General features: G+C 46.8%; 1 protein-coding gene across 4 annotated transcripts in view; it reads right to left on the bottom strand.

Moving 5' to 3' along the window:
* The window catches only part of UPF1 (UPF1 RNA helicase and ATPase), a 35,162-nt gene extending 20,083 nt beyond the window's left edge, over positions 1 to 15,079 (bottom strand). For 3 of the 4 annotated variants that reach the window (XM_053372900.1, XM_053372899.1, XM_053372901.1), the window contains exons 1-2: positions 14,569 to 15,079; positions 710 to 852 (exon numbers count right to left, since the gene is read on the bottom strand). In XM_053372900.1, the coding sequence (XP_053228875.1) occupies positions 710 to 852; positions 14,569 to 14,835 (410 nt within the window). In that variant the 5' untranslated portion in view covers positions 14,836 to 15,079. The remainder of the gene's footprint in view (positions 1 to 709; positions 853 to 14,568) is intronic. The other variant, XM_053372902.1, reaches the window with a different exon arrangement.
* Positions 15,080 to 21,320: the final 6,241 nt, after the last annotated feature.

Raw genomic sequence — 21,320 nt, 5'->3', positions numbered from 1 at the left:
CCCATCTGGCTGTGTTTCCCCAGCCACTCTGAGAGGCTCCCAATATAATTAATGAGAATTAATAATAAAAAAGTGATAAAACATCAGACCTTTAAAAACTTCCCTAAACAGGGCTACCTTCAGATAGACCTTCTCTCCACGCTGCTGAGAGCTGGCATTAAGCAATACAAGTCCCAGTTCTGCTTTATGACACCACAGTGCAAGCTGCTAAGTCGTCACAGGACATGCACATTGTCAGAGTGTCGAATAAACCAGCATTGGAAGAGAAATGCTGCAGCATCTGAACAGGGTTCAAGAAACCTGTGGCAGAGGCCAACAGGTGCCCATCTGTGCTCTCTGGTAAAGATACCAAGAACGCAGGAAAGTAGGGTTTTATTGGGATAAATAAAGAGGTGCACTGTTTTGCATGAACAGAACACAGCAGTTTAGCTAGAAAAGTCTTCAGAAATCTCAGAAATGCCACTATCACCACCTTGTCATGTGAAAGACATCCTAGAATGCCCGGGACTCCTAACTTATATTGCTGCATGGACACAAGAGGATTATTTGTACAAAGTGTGTGGTTAATTCACATGAAGGTTTAAATAGAGGCGAAAAAGGCAAGTGAGAGGACCTCCTCCAACCAATAGAGCCATTATTTGCCCACATGTGGCTCCTAGACTCTGCTTTGAATTTTAGATTATGTCCACACACATACACACAGTCTTACCTGCAAGCATGAACTGGAAGGTCCTTGGTGTAGTAAGTGTCTTCCTCGTCTTCCTCAAAATTGAGTTCAGCAAGGAGTTGGCTGGTCTTAGGCACATTATCATCCACTGCTCCATTTTGCAGGATGCCGTCAGGCCCATTCACCTAATGCAAAACATGGACAGGGGTCAGCAAACTTTTTCAGCAGGGGGCTGGTGCACCGTCCCTCAGACCAGACTAGATTTTGAAAAGAAAAGAACGAATTCCTATGCTCCACAAATAACCCAGAGATGCATTTTAAATAAAAGGACACATTCTACTCATGTAAAAACACGCTGATTCCCGGATCATCCGCAGGCCGGATTTAGAAGGTGATTGGGCCGGAACCAGCCACCGGGCCTTACTTTGCCTACCCATGGACTAGATGTTCACAGAAGTAAGAGCTAGGAGTGATGAAACTGCCAAATGTCAGGTGCACATGAACAAAAGACTTGGACACATGGGTTTGTTTAAAACCCACAAACAACCAGACTTGCAGGTGGAAGAGCAGACCCAGCTGCTCCATTCTGGCTAATGCTATATGAAGAAGGGCAGACTTGCAATGCAGCCATTGGCCCATGTAGCAATTTATTAAGCTGCCCACTTCTGTTGCCTGAAGAAGATTCTTATGCACAGCAGTCAAGTGCATAGAACCTTGAATTCATCACTGTAGTGCCTGATCAAAAAGGCATTATAAAATAATATTTTATAAAGACTTCCAAAAAGAGTTTATTACGAAAGATATAGTTTAAAGTTAGTTTTCCCACTCCTCCACGTAAGTCTTATTTCCTTCTGGCTCTCATTATTGCTTGCAGGGCAGCAGCTGAAGAAAAAGGGTTTTCTTGTGTGTGTTTCTTGTGGCTGATTAGCTGCTCTCCCTGTGCAAAGGTCAGAGGGGGCGGGGCTTCTGTTGAGGTAGGTGATTAGCTGTGGGAGGAGCTTATCAGAGCTTGCAGTTTGATCCATCTTTTAGATTTAGGGGAGCTAGTCTCAAACGTTTGTTGGGGGAGACCTAGGTTTTTTGGGGGGGATTTATTTGTCCTGTCTTCACGCTTTTTATGATGGAGGACCGCTGTAGTCACCCCCAATGACACGTTCTCAAGATGGAGGGTGAGGGAACAGCTGCAGTCGCCTGTGGTTCCTGCGCGATGTTTGCCATCTTGCCAAAGGTTGCAGGCAGCTTTACCTGCAGCAATTGCATGTTGATTGCCATCTTAAAAGACGAAGTCCAGCAACTGGAGGAACGTGTAACTACGCTCCAAAGAATTAGAGAGCTGGAGCTCTTCTTGGAAGCAACAGAGCACACCGTCTCCACCAAGGAGGAGACAGGGGACTCCCCTGAGAAGGAGGCTAGTTCACCAACACAGGAGCCAGATATATGGAGAAACGTGACGCAAAGAAGTAGGAGGCCCAGGGTTCGCTCTGATTGTTTAGAAATACACAATCGCTTTGAGGTCCTCTCCCCTAGAATGGAAGACGAAGAGCAGACTCCATTTGAGGATCTCTCCCTCATTACAGTCGATCAGGTATATGAAGGCGAGCAGCAAAGTCAGTCCTCAGGGAATGTCCAGGTGACCTTGGAACGGACAGCTCACGGAATAACCCCGACCAGACCTAAGAGGAGGCGTGTAGTGGTGATAGGGGATTCCCTACTGAGGGGAACAGAAACAGTGATCTGTGGGCCTGACAAGATGTCTCGGGAAGTGTGCTGTCTCCCCGGGGCTAAGATCCAAGATGTAACTGAACGACTCCAAGGAATCATAAAACCCACTGACAAATACCCCTTCCTCTTGGTTCATGTGGGAACCAATGACACTGCAAGCAATAGCTTCCAGAAGATCAAAAGAGACTACGAGGCTCTGGGCAGGAAATTGAAGCAATTAAATGCACAAATTGTCATCTCATCTGTCCTCCCAGTTGAACGACGTGGCCCAGGGAGAGAGGGGGAAATAGTGGAAGTGAACAACTGGCTTCGCAAATGGTGTAAACAGGAACGGTTTGGATTCTTAGATCACGGAATGCAGTTTCTTGAAGATGGACTTCTGGCAAGCGATGGGCTGCACCTCACAACGGTTGGGAGGAATGTTTTTGCAAAAAATCTCAGAAACCTCATCAGGAGGGCTTTAAACTGACTAATGTGGGGGAGGGAGACAGTGCTCCTGAAGGTAGGAGTCTATCAATTGATGAAGATGGTCATCCAAATGTCATAGACCGAATGGAGCAAACAGCACGCAGACCTAGTGGTGGGAGGAAAAAATCCTTAAATAAGAGACACGGGGGAATGATTAATGGACTTCAATGTCTGTACACTAATGCGCAAAGCATGGGAAATAAACAAGATGAGCTTGAGCTCTTGGTACAGCAAACTAAATATGACATAATAGGAATCACTGAAACCTGGTGGGATAAGTCCCACGATTGGAATGTAATAATGGAGGGATACAATCTATTTCAGAGAAACAGACCAGACAAGAAAGGAGGAGGAGTGCCGTTATATGTCAGGGATGTGTATACCTGTGAAGAGATCCAAGATTTAGAACCTCAAAGCCAAAGTGAGAGCATTTGGGTCAAAATTAAGGGAGAGAAGAATAACAGTGACCTCATTGTGGGAGTTTACTATAGATCCCCAAGCCAAACGGAGGACATAGATAATGCCTTCCTGGAACAGATGGCCAAGCATGCAAAAGGAAGGGAGATAGTAGTAATGGGGGACTTCAATTACCCGGATATTTGTTGGATGTCAAACTCAGCCAAGAGCATAAGGTCAAACAGATTCCTCACTGGCCTTGCAGATAACTTCATTGTCCAGAAAGTGGGAAAAGCAACAAGAGGAACAGCCATTTTAGATCTGTCCTAACCAATGTTGATGACCTGGTTAGTGGGCTGGAAGTGGAAGGATCATTAGGCGCGAGTGATCATGCTCTTCTGAAGTTTACTATACAGCGGAAAGGAGCAGCCAAGCATAGTAAGACTCAATTTCTCGACTTTAAGAAAGCCGACTTCATAAAACTTAGGGAAGTGCTGGGTGAGATCCCATGGACAGTAATACTAAAAGGAAAGGGAGTTCATGATGGCTGGGAGTTTGTTAAGAGGGAGATAGTAAAAGCACAAGTTCAGGCAATACCATTGAGACGGAAACATGGAAGGTGCCTAAAGAAGCCAGGGTGGCTATCTAAAGAACTTTTAACTGAGTTAAGATTAAAAAACGATGTGTACAAAAAATGGAAAAGGGGGGAAACCACCAAAGAGGAATTCAAACAAATAGCCAGCACGTGTAGACACAAAGTCAGAAAAGCTAAAGCACAGAATGAACTCAGGCTTGCTAGAGAGGTTAGAAGCAACAAAAAAGGCTTTTATGGGTATGTTCGTAGCAAAAGGAAGAACAAAGAAACAGTGGGGTCACTCAGAGGAGAAGATGGTGAAATGCAAACAGGGGACACAGAAAGGGCTGAACTCCTCAATGCCTTCTTTGCCTCAGTCTTCTCCGCTAAAGAAAACAATGCCCGACCTGAAGAATTTGGAGCAAAGGATTCAGCAGAGGAAACACAGCCCAGAATAACTAAGGAGATAGTACAAGAATACTTGGCTAGTCTAGATGTATTCAAGTCTCCAGGGCCAGATGAACTGCATCCAAGAGTATTAAGAGAACTGGCAGATGTGATTTCAGAACCACTGGCAGTCATCTTTGAGAATTCCTGGAGAACAGGCGAAGTCCCAGCAGACTGGAGGAGGGCAAATGTTGTCCCTATTTTCAAAAAGGGGAAAAGAGAGGACCCAAATAATTACCGCCCAGTCAGTCTGACATCAATACCAGGGAAGATTCTGGAGCAGATCATTAAGCAAACAGTCTGTGAGCACCTAGAAAGGAATGCTGTGATCACCAATAGTCAGCATGGATTTCTGAAAAATAAGTCATGTCAGACTAACCTGATCTCGTTATTTGACAGAATTACAAGCCTGGTAGATGAAAGGAACGCAGTGGATGTAGCCTACCTTGATTTCAGCAAGGCATTTGACAAGGTGCCCCATGATATTCTTGTAAAGAAGCTGGTAAAATGCGGTCCTGACTATGCTACCACTCAGTGGATTTGTAACTGGCTGACTGACCGGACCCAAAGGGTGCTCATCAATGGTTCCTCTTCATCCTGGAGAAGAGTGACTAGTGGGGTGCCACAGGGTTCTGTCTTGGGCCCGGTCTTATTCAACATCTTTATCAACGACTTGGATGATGGACTCAAGGGCATCCTGATCAAATTTGCAGATGACACCAAACTGGGAGGGGTGGCTAACACCCCAGAGGACAGGATCACACTTCAAAACGACCTTGACAGAGAACTGGGCCAAAACAAACAAGATGAATTTTAACAGGGAGAAATGTAAAGTATTGCACTTGGGCAAAAAAAATGAGAGGCACAAATACAAGATGGGTGACACCTGGCTTGAGAGCAGTACATGTGAAAAGGATCTAGGAGTCTTGGTTGACCACAAACTTGACATGAGCCAACAGTGTGACAAGGCAGCTAAAAAAGCCAATGCAATTCTGGGCTGCATCAATAGGAGTATAGCATCTAGATCAAGGGAAGTAATAGTGCCACTGTATTCTGCTCTGGTCAGACCTCACCTGGAGTACTGTGTCCAGTTCTGGGCACCACAGTTCAAGAAGGACACTGACAAACTGGAACGTGTCCAGAGGAGGGGCAACCAAAATGGTCAAAGGCCTGGAAACGATGCCTTATGAGGAACGGCTAAGGGAGCTGGGCATGTTTACCCTGGAAAAGAGGAGGTTAAGGGGTGATATGATAGCCATGTTCAAATATATAAAAGGATGTCACATAGAGGAGGGAGAAAGGTTGTTTTCAGCTGCTCCAGAGAAGCGGACACGGAGCAATGGATCCAAACTACAAGAAAGAAGATTCCACCTAAACATTAGGAAGAACTTCCTGACAGTAAGAGCTGTTTGACAGTGGAATTTGCTGCCAAGGAGTGTGGTGGAGTCTCCTTCTTTGGAGGTCTTTAAGCAAAGGCTTGACAACCATATGTCAGGAGTGCTCTGATGGTGTTTCCTGCTTGGCAGGGGGTTGGATTCGATGGCCCTTGTGGTCTCTTCCAACTCTATGATTCTATGATTCTATGACTCTCCCGCCACCTCCATTCCCTTTCAAACCACTCCTCATGACGCAGTCAGTCGTCAGCCTTGCGCTTGAAGAGCTGCACATCACAAAACACGGATTCCTCGAAATAACCACAATTGCCAGAAACACTTTCCCAAGCCAGACTGTGCTGTGACAGGCCCTCTAAGGCCCCACTTTCACCCGTCATTCCTTATCTACCCTCAGCACAAGGTTCAGCTCAACATCATAGGCCACCAAAGTGCCAATAAGGACACAGAGAATTTAGAGAGGAAGCCACTTGTCCTGTAAGCCAGAGGTTTTCAACTTTTTTGAGTCCACAGCTCCCTTAACCAACTACATTCTTTCTGTGGCACCCCTGTGGGGTTCAGGAGCCCAGTTATGTCACCCCTTGCCTGCAGAGCTGGTAGCCTCACACGCTTTTTAGAACACCCTCCCTTGTGGGGGTGTTCCCTCAGCCTCCTCTCCTCTCCCCTTTCCTTGGGAGCCCTCCGGGCAGCTGCTGCTGTTGCCCCGGTCTCTGAGCCGCCCCCCTTGCCCCAAAGAGAGATGCGTCTCAGAGGCACCATTCACCTGCAGAGCTTAGAGCCAGGGCTGCTGCAATAAACAGCTGTGCAAGCCTTTGGGAGGCAGAGATGCAAGAGGGCATAAGAGAGAGAGGGAGGGAAAGAAAGAAAGAAAGAAAGAAAGAAAGAAAGAAAGAAAGAAGAACAGTGGCCAGTGCTGCCCACGGCACCCTTGACCATCATTGAGGGCACCCCAGGGCACCATAGCACACAGGCTGAAAACCACTACTGAAAGCAATAAAAGGGGAGTTTTCTCACCTACAAAACAAGCACAGCAAATTTTACAGCTGCTCAGCCTACCGCTGCCTGGCAAGCCATTGTTTTTTTAAAAGGGGCTAAGCCAGCAATGCTTCTCCACATGGTAGGCCAAAGGGCCCCTTAATATGCCCCCCCCCGCCTAGTTGTGCAGCAAGAGAAGCTTGGGAAGAGCCCTTGATTTTCGGTGTCTCCATGGCGCACAGCTTCAAGTCTTGACTTGTGCACAGGGATGATGCACTTCAGCTGTTCCTAATGGGAGGGCTCTTCTAAACCCTCTTCAACTCTTTAGCAATGTGTGCACATATGTGAAGAGATTCCTTTTTAGGGCTGCTTGTAATAAATCAGCAAAATGAAATTTCATCCTTGTACTGGAATCAGTGAGAGGGCATGAAAGGAGGAGTATTCCATAATGCATATGGAGTCACTGGGCAGCCATGTTGAGGTAAAGGATGCCTCTACTTGGATTCCAGCACTTGTTTTCATACACTAATACCACATCCTGTAGAATTCTATCAGTTATATTTTACCTGCACAATCAGGAACCAAAATGCTTATTCTGTGCATTCTGAGCAGGAGCAGTCAACCTTCAGAAATATATATATGTGGACTGTCTCTAGATCAAGTGACTTTTCTTCTTTAAGTTCTCAAAGTTCTTACCTTAGCTCAAGGTTGTCATTTGAACTATTCAATGTTTAACTGAGAATCAATCACAGTCAGTATATAATTTGAAAAATAAGACTTTAGGGCCATCTTGCCCAAAAATCGCAACTGGACATTCCATTTTGGTGACTGTAACTTTGGTTTAAGGATCCATTGAGTGCCCAGCTTATATATCTCAGTTTCTAACACTGGCTACAATGTGGGGGTTGGGGGGAGCCATTTCTGCAAGTTCATCACCCTAATGCACTAAGATGGAAACATGCCTTTGTATAGGACACTAGTCCTAACTAGTCTTTGACAGGAAGTTCTGTGACTGGGTGTTTTAACAGCACTTTATAGTTTACATCTCTGCAACATCCTGACCTGGTTGGAGCCTCTGATCAGTCCTGGGAAGAGGACACTTGATCAAGACCACCCCACACCCAGAGTGTGCAGGGCTATCCATATCCACCCTCAACACTTTGGCTGGTCAAGCATGATTATGTTTAAAGGCCACAAAAATCCTTCTTAAAAATCCTTCCTAAAACACAAAACCGAAACACGTTTTATACCCTCAAGCATGGCAAATGTCTTGCAAAAAAGGACATCAGCACACCGGTGAAATGAAGGAGAGGGCACAGAGCAAAAAGAAGGTGCTAATTACATTAATTTCATCTTGCTAGCTGCTCAAATATATGCCGAGGAGATTTCCTTCCAAATTACAGAGATGGATTCTGCTCACTTCTTTTTAAAGACTAAGTGTGAAAAGTGGCTGTCTGCTTTTAAACCTGAAAAGAAACTAAGATCCTTGGAGGAAAAGAAAGCAGGCAAGATTGGCTGAAAGAGCAGCAGCCCTATACAACCCAAAGAGATAAGAAACCATAACAACCAGCCTGAAAAGATTCTTTTACCTTGGCTTGCCACTGAGAACTCCCTTAACCAATATATAGAATCTGCAAACTATAAAAACCCCAGGGTGATTGTTTACTATGTTTAACTCTTTCCAAACAGGTAATTAGATTATATTCAGCTACACACGTTTCTTTTCTTAAAACAACCATCACCACCACACACACACCTTGAAGTATTGGAGAAAGGGGATGGGGTTTTCTCAGCTAAGGCAGAGCTTTCCAAACTTTTCAAGTTGGTGACACACTTTTTAGACATGCATCATTTTGCGACACAGTAATTCAGTTTTACTAGCAAACTGGAGGTTAAACCAACCCCTTTCCAGCCATGTTCGAAACTCCCATTGTTCTAGGTGCTTTTTGCGACAGAAAATTTCATTAGCGCAAGCAGTTTCTGAGCTCTGGGCTACTGAAGATTCGTGGAGGAGCCAAAAGAAAGCAGGCAAGATTGGCTGAAAAGCAGCAGCCCTGCGCCTAAGATTTCAGATTAAAACTGCATAGTGGAAGGAAAGGAGGACCTTTTTTTCTGCCTCCCCACTTCCAGCTACTCTCTGAAGACTGGAGAAGAGACCCCCTTAAGAATAATAGGGGGTGGGCAGGGGAAGGACTAGACCATTTGAAAAATGAACATAATATTTTAGCTGCAGTTCATTCATTTTCAGCTTTGTATCTTGTTGCACCCATAACCTAGGTTTAAGGTGCAATTTACCTCCTAGCTTTCATAGGTTTCTAACACTGCTTTCCAGCCCCGGGAGGAACACGGGGAGCATTTGTATGACACTACACACGGCAGCCGACACACTAACGTGTCACAACACACAATTTGGAAAGCTCTGAGCTAAGGTGTGTGTTTATCTGTCTATGTGTGTGTGTGTGTGAGAATGACTTGTGCACAGTTACAATGGAGACAGCAATGTCCACATGGATCCTAGAAAAAGCAGCAGCTGTTTTTGGGGAAACCCAGCATACCTAAAACATAATCTGACTATGTAGTGCCTGGTTTACAAAAAACACCCATACAAAGCTTTTCAAAAAACAGGAATCAAAATGCAAAAACCACAGACCAAGAGCTCACTCCTCATTAGCTGTTAGGGCTGCAAATCCTAACCCCACTTAAAAGGCAGTAAACCCCATTGAATTAAATAGGACTTACACCTGAGTAAGCACTGCAGCCCCAATCTCTCTTTCCACACAGTGAAGACTACCTACTATACAGAATCACCAGTTACAGGAGGTCAAATAGGTGGGGGATTTGCTATGCACTTTTTATACATAACTTACTTTTTTATAAAGGGTATCCTTTACACTTTTAGGGATTTACAGTGGTACCTCGGGTTAAGAACTCAATTCGTTCTTGAGGTCTGTTCTTAACCTGAAGCACCACTTTAGGTAATGGGGCCTCCCGCTGCCGCCAAAGCATGATTTCTCTTCTCATCCTGAAGCATAGTTCTTAACCCGAGGTACTATTTCTGGGTTAGTGGAGTCTGTAGCCTGAAGCGTATGTAACCTGAGATATCACTGTACTGGTAAATCTTGGGGGGTTTGGGGGTTTTTTAATAGATTAGAAACTGGACAGCCAAGTTTGACTACCATCAGACCAGAGAAGAGGGCTTCACTTTCACTCTCTGTTTCTTAGAAGGTTCTGACATGCGGGTGGTGGTGGTAACAACAACAAACAATAAGCAGGAAGAAAGAAAATATGCAATGTAAAGTTTGCTGCAGTGTATGATCTCTAGAGCAAGTACAGTTCAAGAGAAATGTTATTGTCCAGATTACTGACAGGCAAGGCAGTGCGGCCTCCTCTCCATCATCCAGCCAATTATACAGTGGGCTACATATGCTATGACAAGGATGGAAATGCTTACTAAGCTGTCAGTTTCAAAGCTGCAGCTGGCTTGAACTGGGTGCTCCAAGTGGGCTTCACGGCTGCTTTGGTCTTCTTGCTCCACACAGGCAATGCAAGCATCTCACTTTTGTACTTTCTACCCAGCAAGGCCTTTGATTTTCAGGAAGGGGCATGGATGTGTTTAGCCCTTGCATCTAGGTTATTCCAGCCTTCACCAACCTGGCACTCCTTCCAGATGTTTTGGGCTACCAATGCCTGCATCAGCCTCCACCAGCAAAGCCAGGCTCACATCAGTCCCTGCCTTATATGGCTGTTGCTTCTGGGAAGAGTGTTTCCACAAACTGATCACACCAGTTTCAAACTTGTGTCTGAATAAAGTTCCAGTGGAGTTTGGGTCACCTAATATGATTTAAACAAACACTTGGTTCAAGGGAGCACTACAGCACAGTGGTACCTCGGGTTACATATGCTTCAGGTTACATACGCTTCAGGTTACAGACTCCGCTAACCCAGAAGTAGTACCTCGGGTTAAGAACTTTGCTTCAGGATAAGAACAAAAATTGTGCTCTGGCGGCGCAGCGGCAGCAGGAGGCCCCATTAGCTAAAGTGGTGCTTCAGGTTAAGAACAGTTTCAGGTTAAGAACGGACCTCCAGAACAAATTAAGTACTTAACCTGAGGTACCACTGTATTAGGGAAATTAGCTGACAGGGCTTTTGGCTTACATTTTAAAAACACTTTTTTTGTGTTACAAAACATTCTTTTTGTAGGAGCAGTAACAGACCAAGACGCACTTATTGGGGAAGATAAGCAGTGAAGGAAATTATTCCTGAATCTATATGGTCAAAAAAGGTGGGTGGGGTGGAACCAAGTGACAAGGCCATGTGTGATGTATCTATCAAGCTCTATTAATGCACAGGCATTAATCACCAAGGTTACCTTGTAACTGTGAGGTGTGCCAACAATTTGATTCTTATAAAGGAGTCACAAAGTTATCAGAGAAGGCCTGCGAAAACTCACACCTGTACAGACAGAAGTTCTACCCTTCACAACGAGAAACTTCAATTGCCTTTAACAAGCCACACAAGGCAATTAAACTCTCCTCCAAAGGAAGGACCCATAAGAAAGCCTGGTTTGAGAGCAGAGCCCTCAAACACAGCCAGGCAGGGGAAATCCAGAGAGCAGGCTGGGAATCTCCTCTTAGCCAGCTGGGCACTTGTGTGGGGAAGATGTGTTCATTAGGCATGAGTGCACCTTGCCCCCCCCCCCCGGTTCACACCACACCCAGTTATTCAGAGGTTCAGCTACTGTTCTCCCCGTTGCTGTATCCACAGAACATTAATAAAGCTCTTACATAGTTGGTAAGCAACCATGTCCTTACTGCAGGAGCAATGACTTAATCCAGGAAGTGCTCATAAGCATTTTATAACTACCTTGTGCACTACTGCCTGCCCTGCCCCCAGTATTAATATTGCCTCGTCTCTAAAAGGTTGCTTTAACTACAAACGGTTATGTTGTATTTGCCACGTATTTGTTCCTCTCTGCTCCCTCCGGTCTCTCTCCGCCCCACTGTTTCCTGCTCAACCACAAAGTACTCTACACAACTATATTCTGCTTTTGTAAAAAGTCATTTACTCAGTCACCTGTGACAAGTAAGAGTTGCCTTCGGATAATGAGACAAGGAAGCTTTTAAAAAATGGGAGGGAGCTGGGTCAGAGACAAAATGGCTAGAAGTTAAGTGATAATAAGAAGCAGACTAGTAACAGCTTGAGGACTTGTGACTTTGGGGGACTTACTACTGAATTCCTCTAATATTTTATGCCTAGTTTACACACAAACAGGAAACGTTTCGTCAACCCCCACCCTAAGGATCTTTAATACAAAATTACAGACACTGGTACCAACTCAGCTACAGGTTAGTGGTGACCAAGTTCCAGTGAAAAGCCACCTTGTCCTTCTCTCAGGAACATTAATATTAATAGAGAGACATACCATATTTCTTTTCATCAACCCTAAGAAGACAGCTTTCAACCAGGAAAGGTTACATACACACAAATGAAGCTCTCTTCCACATTATTTCTTCTCCTTCCCCCATCTTTAAAACTAGACACACATACTGCCTTGTGTTCCTTCACTCTCCCCTGCAACTTGACTTGGAGAAGTTGTACATGCCCGTTACTGACAACCCCCTCCCCAAGTATTTCTTAACTTGCCCAGTAATTCTCATTAATACTTGGGGACAGATACTCATAGTTCCCCGATATATTTTCCACCTCCTCTCTAGAAAACACTGCTTTTAATTACAATCTAATATACACAGACACACATTGTATACGCACTACCCCACTATTGCCTTCACCTCCTCTCTTTGTGGCTAAAAATACTGGCTTGCATCCAATGCTTGCCCTACTCAGAGTAGACCTATTGAAAATAACAGACAAGACTAATTTAGGTCCATTAATTTAAATGGCTCCACTCTGAATATTTTTTTAGTTGAATCCATTCCACTATTTTTAACCACAGAAGGTACATACACACTAACAATTTTGTGGGCACATTTCTTTCATATTCCTTTTGCCTTCTACCTAGAGAAAAAAGTGTTGTTTTAACCAAGCAACACCTTGCATATACTTCCCAATATTCCTTTCTAGAAAGTTACTTTAACCACATACAAATTATCTGTGACACACACACACACACACGACATAGCTCTATACTGAAGTGTGCTATACATTCTCCCATAATTCCTCATGCCTCAACTCTAGGGTGAAAAAAATGATGTTTTTAATGGCAAAATGCTACATAACATAGGCATGTATCTATTTTTAATAGTGCACAATGGTATAAAAAAATCTGCATTTGGCCTCTCCCATTGTGGGTCAAGAAAGGCCCTTCCCTTGCGGCCTCCCCAAGTGCCACACAAAGGATTACTTGAGTATATGTCCAAAGAAGGGCTGGGAGATTTCTGTTTCTCTCCAGACTTCAACTCCCTCATAAGAACATCAGAAGCTGCCTTAGAGTCAGACCACTGGTTCTATCTAGCTCAGCACCGCCAACAGCGACTGGCAACAGCTCACCAGAGTTTCGAAGTGCTCTACTACTGAGCTACAGTGCCAAAAGCCACCATGGTCAGTGACTGGAGTTAGGAGCCCAACAATATGGGCTTAGCGCCTGGCCAGGAGGCCTCTTGAGAAGTACATGTGGGTTCCATGATGGAAGACAGCTGAGAAATCTAATGTTGGTCATAATCAGAGCAGACCCCTTAAAGGAGGTAACGTAATTAGATCCACTAATTTTCAATAGGCTGTATCCAACATTAGTCATACCTCAGAGTAGATCAACTGAAAGTAATGGGTTACATCTAGTATTAAGCTTATTAGTTTTGCCCATTAACTTCAGTGAGTCTAACTCTGAGTAGGGCTAATGTTGAATACAACCCACCCCCTTTAAAAATACTATATCCAAGTATTTTAAAAAATAGGTGGTGGTTGGCACAGACCAACTGAAATCAATAGGCTACTAGGGACTTCAAATGTCTAAAGTTCTACTCAGAAAAGGCCTCCTCTGAGCAGAACTTACTGGGACCCAACCCACTGAAATTAATGGACGTGACTAACTTAAGTGCATTATTTTCAGTGGGCCTACTCTGTGTAGACTTAATTGGACACAACCTAACATTAAAAGACATGGCTTAGGCCCACTGTTTTCAGTGGGCCTACTCTTACCTTACCTTACTGAAATGCAACCCACTCAAATTAATGCAGCTGATGAACTTAGGTCCATCCTTCTCAATGGGCTTCCTCTGTGTTCAACTTAAATGGATGCAACCCACTGACAATAATGGACATGACTCACTTAGCTAAGTAATTTTCAACAGGTCTGCTCTGAGTAAGACTTAGACACAAGCCGCTGATATTCTTCCTTGAGGTCTTTAAGCTGAGGTTGGATGGCTATCTGTCCTGGATACTTTAGCTAAGATTCCTGGATTGGGGGGGCTGGACTAGATGACCATCGAGGTCCCTTCCAACTCTACAATCCTATGATCAATGCAACCAGCGTTTCCAGCGGGCCTACACTGTGTAGAACTCACCTTGGGCACAACCCATAGCAAATTAATGCACCTGGCTAAGTAAGATGCAGGTCTGTTCTTAAATGGACACAACCTATGGAAGCTAACAGGCACCACTAACTTGAGCTACTTTTCGACGGGCCTACTCCGAGCAGGCCTTTTTTGGCCCCAACACATCGGCGTGGACTGGCAGGACTAACAGGCGTGTTAGTTAGGCGTCTCATGCCTAAGCGGGCACCAATAACTTAGGCCCATTGCTGCTAATAATCACTATTATTATTATTATTAAGTAATATTATTTGTACCCCCGCCATCTGCCTGGGTTGGCCCAGCCACTCTGGGCGGCTTCCCACATAATAAAGCAATGGGTCTTCTCCGAGTAGGTACAGTAGTCGCCACCCGCCCGCGCCCCCGCCTCGCAGGCCTCACCTGGGCGTCCAGCTGCCCCGGCGAGAGGGCGACGGAGGGCGGCCCGCCGGCTCCTCCTCCTCCTGCCGAGACTCCTCCGGGGTTGCCCTGCGCGGAGGCCCCGCCGCTTCCTCCTCCTCCTCCGGGCGGCGTCTGGGTCTGGCTGGGCAGCGTGAAGTCGGTGAACTCGAACTCGGAGCCCTGCGTGTCGGCGCCCAGCAGCTCGGCCTCCTCCGTGTCCAGGAAAGTCAGCGTCTGGGAGCTGGGCCCGTACGCCTCCACGCTCATGATGGCGGCGGCGGTGGCTGAAGCGGCGGCTGAAGCGGTGGCTGGGGCGGCTCCTTCCCCTTCTCCCCTCACGGAGGCGGCAAACGGCGCGGCAGAAGACGAGGCCTCTTCGCCCCTCAGAGCGAGCGACTGAACGAGCGCGAGCCGCCGCCTGCGCCTGCGCGGAATGCCTAGGCCTCAACCGCCGCCGCCGACCGGACGCTCGGAGGGAGCCAGCCAATCAGCGGGCGGCCCAACGTGCGCGGCGAAGTGGCGCGAGGCGGAAGGGGCGGGCGAGGAAGGGGAGAAGAAGAGTCCTCGGTGCGCAGGCGCGGGGGTTGCCAGGGGCGGGCGCGCGTGGAGAGAGGGCGCATGCGCGTCGCACACGACCGGTTTGGGGTCCTTGATCGCTCTGAGGTACCAGGCGAGGAGGAGGAAACACGGGGCGGGGCAAGGCGTCCCTTAAGCTCCGCCTCATTTCAATGTAACCCAATCAGGATTCTTTTGCTCGCTCTTAAAGCCCGCCTCTCCTCAATTTAATCCAATCAGGGCCGTTTATTCTGAGGAGGAGGCACGATTCGAAGAGGGGATGGTAAAACCGGCGGGCAATCAGGATAATCCTAATAATAGAGCGGGGGGGAGAGAGACGCGCGTAAGGGATGGAGGGGGCGGAGAGAGCGAGCGAGTCTGGGCACACGAGCAACGTTCCTTAGCAACCAATCAGAGAGTCCGGAGCCCGTTCAAGCCCCGCCCTTCCCCCTCTCTCTTCCCCTCCGGCCCCCACCCCGGGGAAGGCGGCGGGGCCGCGGAGGGGGATGATGGTCCGCGTCGCGAAAGCGCGACAGAGCTCGGGCCTGAGAGAAAAGTGGCGTGTGGGCAGTGCGCATGCGCGAGCCCTCCCGCGGACGGGGCGCCGGGTTTCCTCGGCGGGAGGCCACGCCCCTTGCCGCGAGAAGGGGGCGGGGAAAAGGCGGTGCCTGGAATGTGATTGGCTAAGAGTCTGCATTGGGGCTCTATAAGTTCCAAAAAGGCGGGGGGGGTTTACAAGAAAAGCAAGTATTTTGAGGCTGCGGACGGATCAATGCACTACGAAGGCCCCACTGAAAGCACCCCATTAAAGCAATGTTTGAATATTATTGGATCCAGGGAGCTGGTTAATGAGGTTGGGGCTGCAGCCTGTGCTGCCTGGATCTGGGGGAGCAGCGCCCGGTTGCCCGAGGCCAGGAGGGTGGCTTGGGAAGGGCGGAAGGGCCCGGGCTGCTGTGCCCTCCCGCTCCTGGCCAAGGGATCATGAGAGTAGAAACTGGAGCTGCAGGATGGTGGCTTTGAAAAGTCTTCTTGCTCTCTTCCTCATGACTTGCAGGATTTGCACCTCAAATGTGGTACAGAAAAAAGAGAAAGACACCAGCTCTAGTTTTCTGGGTTGCCCTCACTGGCTGTCATCCAGTTGTGACATGATTTATGTACTGGTAATTAATATGTTGTTGTTTAGTCGTGTCCGACTCTTCGTGACCCCATGGACCAGAGCACGCCAGGCACTTCTGTCTTCCACTGCCTCCCACAGTTTTGACCAAACGTGATCCACCTGGAGGAGGAACCGGCAAGCCACTCCAGTACCTTAAGCATGGAAAAAACAAGAACATTTAATCAGCAGACCTCCTAAGTTTAAGGCATCTTCTCCTGGGATGATTCACAATTTGGTACACTCACCATCTCTCTATCTGATTGCTGTTTTAGCGGGTGATCTATGGTGTGACTGGCCAGTTAAGCTTTCTGACATCCTTCTGCCTCACTAGATCACAGTTGTTGATGGATGCTGTGGGCAATTCTCTCCGCAGGGGGCTACCTGGGGACGAGGGGTCCTATAATCTCCACTATAGAAGATCAAATTTTGGGCTGTTCTCACAGTTTGGCTGTTGGGGTCCTGCCACAATCAATCCACTTCCATCATCTCACTATCAGATTGCCATTATAGTGGGTGATCTATGATGATGTGACCGGCCAGTTAAGCTTTCTGACATCCTGCTATCAGATCGCAAGCCTGGCCGTTGGGGCTTCTGGGGGGGGGGTACGACGGTGGTAATAAAAGCTATGGGGCCAAGGGCTGGACACTGAAACACCAGGCATCTCCTTCCTTCCAAGATGTGGAGATTCCAACAGCCTCCCCACCTCCTCCTCCTCCTGTCCTCCTCTCTGGTCGAACCAGGTGAGCTCAAAGACACACCCCACCTCTGCTGAACTGATTTCTCCTATTCTTCTGGGCCAAGCCAATCTCATTCCTTCCATTCCTGATGCTCAGGCTGCCCTTTGCAAGAGGTGTGTAAGCAGAGGCAGGGCTCATAATGCTACAATGGCAAAGCCCTGCTTCATGGATCCTGCAGGGAGAAGCGGGTTGGGCTATAGGACCCTTCCAACTCTGACAATTCTTCATTTTCCTGTATACTTGAGGTAAAACCAGTAAGAGGAAACTCATTCGTTATAGTCATGGCTTTGGCTGGCCAGTTAAGCACTGCGATTTACAAGTCCAGGGTGGGCCCTTTCCCTCCTCGTCTGGTTGGATACCCCATTATCCGGGGGTGGGGGTGGGGAAGAACAACAGGTTGAGGTGTGCTGTGCACGTGCGTAAGTTTTGTTGTCTGTTGGTTCAAGAGAAAATATGTACAAAATATAGAAGAGAGAACTCCAGGATGCCAAGATCCATGTTTGAGGCAAGTACTCTGGTGAGAAAGCCCCAGAGATTTAAAATTGCAAGATACACAGCAAAGTATAGCATAGAAATATAGGATGTTAGAGCTTTAAAATTTGCCCTGATGAGTTCCAAAACCTCCCTTTTGGCATAAGAAAAGGACCACACATGTAGTAAATTAAAAATGTTTTACTTACAAACTCTCCAAAGGTCAGATTCGTGTGCATGTCCATACATAAGAAAGGCTGCATGGACAGTAACACTTAGTTTAGTTCCAAAGTGGTGAAAGTTCCTAAAGCAAGCCAAGTCACAAGCTGTCAAATCCATGTCTGAGGGCACTAGTGAAGCAAAACACTCTCCTCCCCTTTCTCTCTCTCTCTCTCTCGCACCCACACCCACACACTTCCTCACATATACGGACAAAAAGCTCTCTTTATTTTTCTTTCATGCCATTTCCTGGTGTCATAGAAATTAAAGAAATAATAAAATTTAAAGTTGAAATGTGTGTGAGAGAGGCTGAGCAGGCGATGGTTTGGAATGTGAAGGTTGTGTTTACCAGAGAACCAGGAGAGAAGGACAAAACTACATGTCTGCAAGAGCTACTGCTCTAGCAGCTGAGGACAAAGGAAGAAGAAGAGATGGAAGGCGCTGTGCCCCAGGCTTAAAGGCAGCGCCCTCCCATGACGGCCCCTTTGCTTGCGTTCGTATTTGGGGTGCCACCCCTCAACTACGTGCCGGTTGAGGCTGTGTCTCACTGGGCTTGCAGTGCCCTAGTAAAGGCCCTGTATGGCTGACAATTGGAGGCTGGGTCTTCCTGAAATCTGGGAGAGCCACTGCCAATCAGTGTCGACAGCTCTGAGCCAGATGGGCCAACGATCTGATTCTCATTAGAAGGCAGCTTCCTTCCTCACTCGGTCGCAGTTGTTGACGGATGCTGGTGGCTCTTCTCTCCGCAGGGCGATTCCGGAGGCCCCATGGTCTGCAACGGCGTGGTGCATGGAATCGTCTCCTACGGCAACCACTTTCCTCCTGGAGTTTACTCTCGCATCGCCCACTTCCTTCCCTGGATCAAGAAAACCATGGAATCCTGAAGAGAAGAAGCAACCACCAACTGCAGCCTGGCTCAATAAGAAACCTTCTGCTTGCTCTCTAACCTGTATGGCTTTCATTCTGCAATTCCACCTGCCCCCCCAATGCTGCAAACACTCCCCCCTCCCACTCCTGATGAAACAACTGGATCCAAAGGGACTTGAGTTCACAACTGCATTTTCGTGCCATCTCCCCAGGGAATTCTGGGAAGCGTAATTCTGTGGGGTGAAATGTGGATCTCTTAACAACTCTCAGCCCCCTTAACAAACTACAGTTCTCCAAATTATTGCTGGGCATGGCTGTTTAAGTCCCCTATAATGTCTGAGATCCCAGTCAATGGCCCTGTGTGGTTTCGATCTGAGAGCGTTTGTTCAGGGCATGATCCTTGGATCGAGACGTGTACCCTGAACACAAGAGAAGCAGAATTTGGAAATGGGGCGGGGAGCGGATTGAGTGCCTTGACCTGTCACATTCTGACCCTCTTGCGTTGCAAAATAAAGCAAATGGTTGAGCATCAGTCTTGTGCTTCTATTAGCCTCTCTGAAATGAACATATGAACTGTAAGAAGGCACCATAACTTCAAGAACTTCAAGACCATGTCTTGGGTTATGGAAATGGACAGAATGGCCCATCCCTAGGTTCAAAGAAGCCCCACCCCCATAACATAACTTCCAGACCATGTCTTGGGTTATGGAAATGGACAGAATGGCCCATCCCCAAGTTCAAAGAAGCTCCCCCGTAACATTTGGCCATTCCCCCAGTTTGGCACATTCTTCCAATCGGCATCCATCACTCACCATGTCTCTATCAGACGGCTGTTCTTGCGGGTGATCTATGGTGAGACAGCCAGTTAAGCTTTCTGACACCTCACTTTTCATTTTCATTGCAAGCCCAGCTGTTGTGGCTACCTGGGGGTGAGGGGTCAGTTCTATAATCTCCACTATGGAAGATCAAATTTTGGGCTGTTCTCACAGTTTGGCTGTTGGGGTCCTGCCACAATCAATCCACTTCCATCATCTCACTATCAGATTGCCGTTATAGTGGGTGATCTATGATGATGTGACTGGCCAGTTAAGCTTCTTGACATCCTGCTATCTGATCGCAAGCCTGGCTGTTGGGGCTTCGGGGGGGGGGGAGGAGTCAGCTGGAATCTCCACGTCTTGAAGTCCCACTTGGCAAGGAAGGAGATGCCTGGTGTTTAAGTGTCCAGCCCTTGGCCCCATAGCTTTTATTACCATCGTCCAGCTGATATTTAATTTAACTGTTTACCATTATATACTAGTGGATTATTTAATATTTCTTTATTTGATATGTTGTTTCTTTTTTAAAGTTATTGTGACTTTTTTGTATTGGATTAGATTTCTATTACATGTGTGATCCTTGCTATTTTGTTGTTTCTCCAGCATGTAAGCCACCTTGTGTATAAAAAGTAATATAGAATTGCGGTATACAAATTAAAAGTGAAATGAAATCTTCCATGTGACAGCCTTTTAGACATTTGAAGCTGTGTATCATATCTCAGTCTCCCCTTTTCCCGGCTGAACATACCCAGCTCCTTCAACTGTTCCTCATAGGGCTTGGTTTCCAGGCCCTTGATCATCTTGGTCACCCTCATCTGCACACCTTCCAGCTTGTCAACATCCTTCTTAAACAGGTCTGCCCAGAACTGGACACAGGACTGCAGGTGTGGTCTGGCCAAGGCAGAATAGAGCGAGACTATGACTTCCCTTGATCAGGACACTATATTTTTGCTGGGGCATTAAAAGAGGGGATGACCAAAGCTTGCATTGTGTAGCAAAGAACGGGCTTATCTATGTGTATCAGATGAACTACCTCGAGGGGCTAATGTACCAAAGCTTTCTTTCAGTAAAGGTGAATGAGGAAACCTCTAGGAGTCCCAGGTCAGTTTCTGGAGGGCAGGGCAGGTAGCTTCTGATATTATACTGTACATAGAATTGACTGTTGCATTTCCAAGCAACTAGAAACAAAATTGACCCCTCAAAGCAGTTGATGGGGCCGGTTGAATCTTGTTAGCGAGTCCTCCAGAGTCCTGTCAAGCCCTAACTGTAAGGCTGCATCAATTTGGCACAGGTCCCTTACCCCTAAAACACCCCCCAACTGTTAATCTCTTGCCACACAGAAGAGAAAGACCCAAAGTGGCTTTCACACAGCAGTTAATGGGCTTGAAATCTGCTCAGATTTACCAGTGGAAATGTACTGATTGGGGCACTTGATACTTGCAAACATTTATCTGCAAATTCTCATTATCTTTCTTGCTCTGTTTTGACAAGTAACTCATGAAAATATCTCTGTTGCCTTCAGATTGATTGACAGATAGATATTTGTGTGTTTTACAGACTCCCAAAAGAGGTGGTGGACTCTCCTTCCTTGGAGGTTTCTAAGCAGAGCTTGGACGGCCATCTGTCATGGATGATTTAGTTGAGATTCCTGCATTGCAGAGGGTTGGACTACTAGATGACTCTGGGGGATGCCTTCTATCTCATGTTTGGGTGCCAGCAGAGTCTCAGTAGAGATGGGCAATTTTGTTAATTCTTGTTTGTTCTGGGAAGCTTGAAGTAGGTGGGGTTAGCAAACTGAATTCCCCCCATTCCCTACAGAGAGTTTAAGTGGGTCCCATCACCTCTAAGAAGGTTAATAAGCATAGGGTTGGATCCAGATCGAGGCCCCATCTAGGCAACACATACAGTATGAAGCGGTAATATGTGACATA

Source organism: Podarcis raffonei, chromosome 18, assembly GCF_027172205.1.
Source record: "Podarcis raffonei isolate rPodRaf1 chromosome 18, rPodRaf1.pri, whole genome shotgun sequence".
NCBI lineage: Eukaryota > Metazoa > Chordata > Lepidosauria > Squamata > Lacertidae > Podarcis > Podarcis raffonei.
The sequence above is the reverse complement of the archived record's forward strand: the minus strand, read 5'-3'. Positions and strand labels throughout refer to the sequence as shown.